The following is a 7,708-nucleotide window of genomic DNA, read 5'->3' on the forward strand; positions in this document are numbered from 1 at the left end:
TTTTATGCGCCTACACATAGTAGCTACTGATCAAAGGGATCATAAAATGAAGTTTTGAGAAATGCATATTCTGCCAAAGATTGCACACAGATGATCCTCTCGAGCGCGCTGCAGTCAGCTGGGCGGCGCTCGGGAACTGTCAACCAGGAAAAGCAGTTGGTGGTGTTGGAATTAATATCATATTAATCGAACGACTTCTTACTTATTCAAACCGATTATTGGAGTTGGTAAGATATTGGATTTGTTCATTTTACATCTCAAATGTGTTTTGTACACGGGATAGCGTTGTGTTTACTGATTGGCCGTGTGTGTCCTTCCTCTCGTCGACCTCGGTAACGTTAGTTAGCAAGCTAGTTGTCTTGCTAACGTTAGCTAGTTTGGCTGCTAGATGGCAAGCCTACCATGATTGCAAATGGGCCGCTGCTTGCTAGGTAGTCAATAGTTACTGTACTCCAGTAAAATACATTTTATGAGAGACAGTTGTCTTTGCTTCCAGCTTGTAGTAGCTAGCTTACGTTTTGCTGACATTTTATACCAGCAATATTAAGTAGCATTAGCCAAGGCTGCTAGCGTTAGCGAGCAGGCTAGCTAACTGTTGGTCTAGCTAACGTTACCCTGCTATGCAATGAGCACCCGCCCCACACACTCAGTACCAACGGATATCAACAGGGCGTTTCAACATTTTGGTCGTAATCACAACTTGTAAAATTCAGTTTCGTGAACATCTTGATCTTTGATAGACACAACTTGCCGTCGTTGTCATGGAGGAGACGAACAGGGAGGCTGTTGCTACGGCCGTGCAGAGAGTGGCAGGGATGCTGCAGCGCTCGGACCAGTTGGACAAAGTGGAGCAGTACCGCCGGCGAGAGGCCCGCAAGAAAGCTTCAGTAGAAGCCCGACTGAAGGTAGAAAATGATGACTCTGAGAAGACATAATACATTCTGTACTGCCCTATTATTCATAAAGCCCTAACTATTGTCTGAATGAGAGCTGTATATTTATTGTAAATACGTGGCTCTGGCCTGAAGCACCTTACATGGTCTGTATCACTCTCCCCAGGCTGCCATCCAGTCCCAGTTGGACGGGGTCCGCACAGGTCTCAGTCAGCTCCACAATGCCCTTGGGGATGTAAAGGACATCCAGAACTCCCTGGCAGACGTTAGTAAGGACTGGAGGCAGAGTATCAACACTATTGAAAACCTCAAAGATGTAAAAGACGCCGTGGTCCAACACAGTCAGCTTGCCTCAGCCGTCGAGAACTTAAAGAATATCTTCTCAGGTACGCTACACAACTACATACCTCAGAGATACCACTTAATTAGAAACTGTTATTGTCTCGCTGTGCATTTGTGTAATTACTGACTGTATTGTTACAATATATTATTCATGTATATCATCCCTTTCCTGTGCAGTGCCTGAGATAGTGGCAGACACCCAGGTGCTGATTGAGCAGGCCGAGCTGCTAGAGGCCCACCGTAAACTCATGGATCTGGAGTGTTCGCGGGACGACCTCATGTACGAGCAGTACCGAATGGACAGCAAAAACACTCATGACATGAACCTGATCCGCAACTACTTTGGCGAGGTGCAGGGCCTATCTGACGATCTGGCCAAGCAGCTGTGGATGGTGCTGCAGCGCGCCATGGGAACGGTGCGCCGCGACCCCACCATGCTGGTCTCAGTGGTGCGCATCATTGAGCGTGAGGAGAAGATCGACCGGCGCATGCTGGACCGCAAGAAGCAGACAGGCTTTATCCCCCCGGGCCGGCCCAAGAGCTGGAAAGAGAAGATGTTTGAAGTGCTGGAAGGCACAGTCACCACGCGCATCGAGGGCAGCCAGTCGGTGACGCGCGAGGCAGACAAGATGTGGATGGTGAGGCTGCTGGAGATCACCAGGAAGTACGTACTGGACGACCTGATTGTGGTGAAGAACCTGATGGTGCAGTGCTTCCCACCACACTACAACACCTTCGACAGGTTCTTTAAGCTCTACCACAACGCCGTGTCCATGCGGGTGCAGGAGCTGGCTGCAGAAGACCTGGAGGCCAATGAAATTGTGTCCCTCCTCACCTGGGTCCTCAACACATACAAAAGGTATCCTGTTGGCCCGTGTTCACTGAGTTTCAAAGTAGGAGTGCTGATACAGGATCAGTTTTGCCTTTTAGATAATAGTGAATWAGATTATATGGACAGGGGGAGCCTGATCCTAGATCAGCATGCTTTTTGAATATAGGTGAGGCTCTGATCTTCCATCTCTGTGACTGCTGTCGCATCAGTGATAACTGGGCATCAGTCCAATCATAGCTGAGTGCAAATGCAGGAGTTGTARTACATTAGCTCTGTGCTGCTGCAACCAGTTTAGGCTGCTGAATATCTTTATGGACCTTGTTGTCATAGTTATACCGTTCATTTCATTGTAGGAATATCTTGTTTGAATTTACAATGTGAAGAGTTGAACACTAAGGATAGAGAAGAGGAGATATTCCCATTGTAAAAATGTTGGCAGGCACCATTTTAACCTCTCTCCTCATGTGTCTGTGGAGAGGTAACTTGTGTCTGTGTGGAGAGGTAACTTATCTCGTGTGTGTGGAGAGGAAACTTATTTCACTCTCTGTCAAAATCATTAAAATGATATAGGGGAACATAGTCACGGAAATACTGTTGTACTCTCCTTATATGGGAGGGACTTGTAAGTGCTGCAAAAAGCCATTAACTCAATATTTAAAGCTAAAGTCCCCAGGCATGTGAGGTAGGGCATGGCATGTGATTTAAGCAAAACTGGTGTGGATAATCCAATGAATGCACATCGCATGCAACAACAGAATTGAACAGAGAAAGATTAATGAACAGCTAGCTCCCTTATGCACATTCAAAACACAAAGAACTAGCCTTATATCCAATTATGACTTGAGCATCAGCCTGCTGTGCATTAGGCTACCATGGAAACCACAACCACCGATTGGCTGATGCTGTTTAATTATAGATATTCACTCAAATTTTCTGTGAATTTGTGTGTGTTTCTGAGTAYGTGTGTTTATGTGTGACTGCTTGTGAGTAGCCTATATTTAGGKGTATCTGTATATCATTTATATTCAGGCATTGCCATATGTCAGGGATCATCAACTAGATTCAACCACGGGACAATTTTTKTATTTTTCTGGAGGGGATGGTCGGGGGGCCGGAACATAATTACAAATCATTTGTAGACTGCAATTTGTCCGCAAGAAGCCCAAACGGATATAATGTTTGATTAAAACATAGTCATTTCAAACCTTGCTTACATTTGTATATGATCACGTCTCTATTATGCGTGCGAATACTTGTCTTACAGATGTCTTAAATTAAAATCACTTGGAGCTGATTTCTTGGTGTTTTTACAGTCTTAAAATGTCTGACAATAAAAATTCCACAAATTGTTTTGCTCCAAAAACTTGGGGGGGGGGGGAAATAAAACCGCCAGCCGCCAGTTAGGGAACTCTGCCGTATGTGCACAAGCATGCCATGGTGTGTAGGTCTGTCTGTAGCTGTCTGTCGGTCTGTTACGTTAAAAGACATGCAACATATGAATTTCCACGAACAGTATAGTACAGTCAGGGTTCTCTTACAATATTCCCACACCCCACTGTGTTTGTGTTCCAGTGAGGAGATGATGGGTCACCCAGAGCTGCTGACAGAGTATGACATCAACCTGATGGATCCTCTGCTGCCTCAGGAGGTGGTGGATGAGCTGCTCAGCAAATACCTCCAGACCTTCACTGTAAGTCCAGACAACACACTATGATAACAGTGACATACTCTACGACAGCTCTTGTCAGATATACAACCCAGTCTCTGCGTCTGTAAACCTGGATTTGTCATTTGAAGTCTTTACAAGGGAATCCGCCTTTAATGAAATGTTTCATGAATTGTTAAAGACAAAGGTAACAGGGCTCTGGCTGACCCTCTCTCACCCTTCAACAGTCCAACATCACTGGCTGGCTGCGCAAGGCTCTGGAGACAGACAAGAAGGACTGGTTTAAAGAGACAGAACCAGAGGCAGATCAAGACGGGTACTACCAGACCACCCTCCCTGCCATCGTCTTCCAGGTATAACCAGTATCCACCTCTCTGGGGCATCACCCTGAGACCAGTTGTGGGTTAGAGATTAAGTGGACTAGTTGCTACTTCAGTAAGGTTACTATACCAGACAATGTGTATATAACAAAATGGGGATCTTAGAATTGGCTGAATAAATACTACAGTGAGTCACTAGTGTGTACTTTTAAGTCTATTGGAAGGGGGGGGGGGTCATCATCTGACGTGTTTGTTCTGCTGTCCTCATCAGATGTTTGAGCAGAATCTCCAAGTGGCAGCCCAGATCAATGAGACATTCAAAGAGCAGGTCCTGAAGCTCTGTTTAAAACAGATGAATTCATTTCTCGTCAGGTAACAAGGGTTTCATAATGTTGTGTTAGTAATTGTGTAGTGTTTAGTCGTTTACATTGATGGCAGTAAAGGTGCATTACAAATCATTCCATCCCTGATATACTGTATTTGACATCTACAATTGTCTTGTATTTCTGTTCAGGTACAGGGAAGAGGCGATTGCCTACAAGGAGAACCACTTGAGAGACCGGCAGCTCCCTCAGTGCTACGTCCAATACATGATCGCCATTATAAACAACTGTCATACATTCAAGTGAGTCCCATTGAGATTTCTCTGTAAATATTTCAGTCTCTAACCTAATGTGGCTAATGTGTACCTAACCATACCTCTGCCCCTAGGGAGTCTATTAACAGTCTAAAGAAGAAATACTTTAAATCTACGGAGTCCACCCAGAATGATGCTGCCATAGAGAAGACCCTGAACGACGTGGCCAAAGATGGCTGCCAGTTTCTATTGGATGAAGTCTTCCTAGATTTGGAGGTCAGAACTTAGTCTAATATTTAAAGACTGTCAGAATGTTTGCCATGAATCCGGTTATGTTGTATGTAGATTTTGTGGTAACATTCTATGGTTTTGATTTCTACAGCATCATCTCAATGAGTTGCTGACCAGGAAATGGTTGACTGGGACCCATGCAGTGGACACTATCTGTGTGACAGTCGAGGATTACTTCAACGATTTCGCCAAGATCAAGAAGCCTTTCAATACGGTACATGGCGAAATCAATCAATTGATATCATCATATCAAATGAAAGGCTTGGCCAATTGATTGATATGGAGAAATCCATACTGAGAGCAGTTTGTCATGTACATCCTGTGTATGTGACTGAGTGTGTTGTGTGATATGTTTAGGAGATGACCAGCGAGGCCCATCGCAGGGTGGTGGTGGAGTATATCAAGGCTGTGATGCAGAAACGGATCACCTTCAAGAATGCAGATGAGAGGAGGGAGGGAGCAGACAGGATGATTAAGGAGGCTGAGCAGTTCAAGTTCCTCTTCAGGAAACTCACTGCTGTGAGTGGTTTTACGTCAAATCTTCCAGTAGCAGGTTTTTCCCCCTAAAGAAATCTGGATTAGAAACCACTAGCATCTTGATACCTTTTTTAGTCAATTATAACCCTGGTCCTCCAGTACCCCAACAGTAACGTGTTTTGTAACCCTGGACAAGCACACCTGATTCAACTAGTCAACTAATCAYCAAGCCCTCATTGAGCTGAATGAGGTGTGTTTATCAAGGGCTACAAAGAAACTGTGTACTGTTGGGGGGACTCCAGGACCAGGTTTGGGAAACACTGAATTAGAGTCCTAAATTCCCTGACTCTTGATGTTTTACTGTACGTTTCATTCCTTCAGTCATTTGATGTAATGAAGACTACTTTTCTCTGATAATTTCATCCACTGTTACAGTAATTAGTATATATAGTGTGTGTTTTGTAATGCTTTAAGTTATTGTCTCTGTCCTCTTCCAGGGTGAGGAGACTGACCGGCTGTGTGATGCCATCGCTGCTATAGCCGAGGTGTTCAAACTCACAGACCCCACCCTGCTCTACCTGGAGGTCTCCACGCTGGTGTCCAAATACCCTGACATCAGGTCAGATCATACCCCACTGAACACACAGGCTAGATGGGTATCATGGTTTTCGATAGAACAATTTTGTCTGTAGAAATTACTTCAGTCGTATACAATGTTTCGTTACTACTATAGATTTTCTATGATAGCCATTGCTATCAAAGGTGTCTGATTGTGTGTCTGTCCTCTGTTGGCCCATAGGGAGGAGCACATCGTGGCCTTACTGGCGATGAGAGGGGATGCCAGCCGAGATATGAAGCAGATGATCATGGAGACGCTGAACCAGAATAAGCCTACCTATGCTGGGATCACCCAGCCCATCTTCAAGGACATCACCATCCCCACCGTGACCATGACCTCCATGTCCTCCTCTATGGCCGCCACTGCCAACAAACTGCTGAAATAAATAACCATTCTGGAGAAAGATGGAGAGATACATCTGGGTCGTATTCATTAATGCACAACGTAGCAAAATGTTTTGCAACAGAAAACGAAACAAGCATTCCTTGTTGGACAAGTTCGGATAGCCCCTCCCTGTTTCAGTTGTTTTTTGTTTGGTGCCTAGAGATTACGACCCTGGCTCACAAGGCACAAAGAAAAGAGACTGCAGAAAATCACCGAATCCAGATTTGTCACTTTTTGCACTTGTGAATCCGATTCCACTGACATCCGATGAAAGGCTTGGACTGTAGTCCTTGAGGATCTGTAAGCGTATGATACTTGATGAAACAACCGTCGAACACTAACAAGCGGTTTTGTTACTGAAATGGGAACTCACCACCCACCCCTCCATGTACAATGAACAGAAATTGTTCCAGTAAGAAACTTTGTCAGTGCGTGATGCTGAATGTCTGTTAGAACATCTATTAAATAAATCCTTTCCCCTGTCAGTCTGTTTTCCTAATTTACTCTTCTGTCAGGGAGAGGTGTTAACACGCTGAAACATGCCAAACTACTGCACAGTGCACTCACACATGGAAACCCTGAATTGGTTGGCTGAGCTCATTTGAGGCTTGGTGTGAAAAAGCTTCAGTTAAGACATTACTTTGCAGAAGCACCTGTCTGCCTGCCTTACTGCATCCTTCCTCACAACAATACGATCGAGATCTCCTTCATTAATCTTGCTCTCTCTCCGTGTGTGACTCTGTTGCAGCATGTTGCCTCTTGATTTAAGAGGTATGGGTACTCTCCTCTTTCCCTGCCTGTGTAATATCTCTAAATGTTTAATCAGGCTGCACGCTATCTGTTGTGACTAACCGAGCAGCGGAAGGGGAAAGGCACAAACAGCCAGAGGGGACACTTATCACCCTGGGTCGGGTAGCACAGCCTAGTGGAAGGAGAGGGGGAACCACAGTGACAGCTGCAGGGGAGGGGTGGGGCCAGTTTTTCAGTGGTAGTCCCATCAGAATGTTGCGTGACCATTCATAATTATTATGGGCTCTGTCCCATTGGCTCTCTGTGAGCTTAGAAAACACCCACTCCAAGCTGTGATTGGGGGTAGCTTTGTGATATTGAGATTTAAATGTCACTTGTATACTTCCATTAGAATTAAAATGAGGTTGTCCCAAACTTAACATTAAGTTTACAGTTGATACGGGATCAGGTATGATGGGGATACTAAACATGTCTTTCCGTTTCCTCCATATGCTTCATTGTGTTCCAATGAGAGGGCTGCGTTTGCCATGCTGTGACTGGAAACAAGACCATGCAGA

At 44.9% G+C, this 7,708-nt stretch overlaps 1 protein-coding gene across 1 annotated transcript; it reads left to right on the forward strand.

Annotated features, from left to right (window-relative positions):
• The first annotated feature begins 108 nt into the window (after nucleotides 1-108).
• On the forward strand, nucleotides 109-6,886 carry LOC111956948 (exocyst complex component 3). Its single transcript, XM_023977661.2, has 13 exons — nucleotides 109-227; nucleotides 741-905; nucleotides 1,060-1,279; nucleotides 1,413-2,094; nucleotides 3,640-3,757; nucleotides 3,961-4,086; nucleotides 4,325-4,425; nucleotides 4,568-4,678; nucleotides 4,765-4,906; nucleotides 5,013-5,135; nucleotides 5,279-5,440; nucleotides 5,896-6,017; nucleotides 6,198-6,886. The coding sequence occupies exons 2-13, from the start codon at nucleotides 762-764 to the stop codon at nucleotides 6,400-6,402; spliced, it is 2,256 nt and encodes a 751-aa protein (XP_023833429.1). The 5' UTR covers nucleotides 109-227; nucleotides 741-761; the 3' UTR covers nucleotides 6,403-6,886.
• The last annotated feature ends 822 nt before the right edge of the window (nucleotides 6,887-7,708 follow it).

The sequence above is a fragment of the Salvelinus sp. IW2-2015 genome, linkage group LG32 (assembly GCF_002910315.2).
Source record: "Salvelinus sp. IW2-2015 linkage group LG32, ASM291031v2, whole genome shotgun sequence".
Classification (NCBI taxonomy): Eukaryota; Metazoa; Chordata; class Actinopteri; order Salmoniformes; family Salmonidae; genus Salvelinus; species Salvelinus sp. IW2-2015.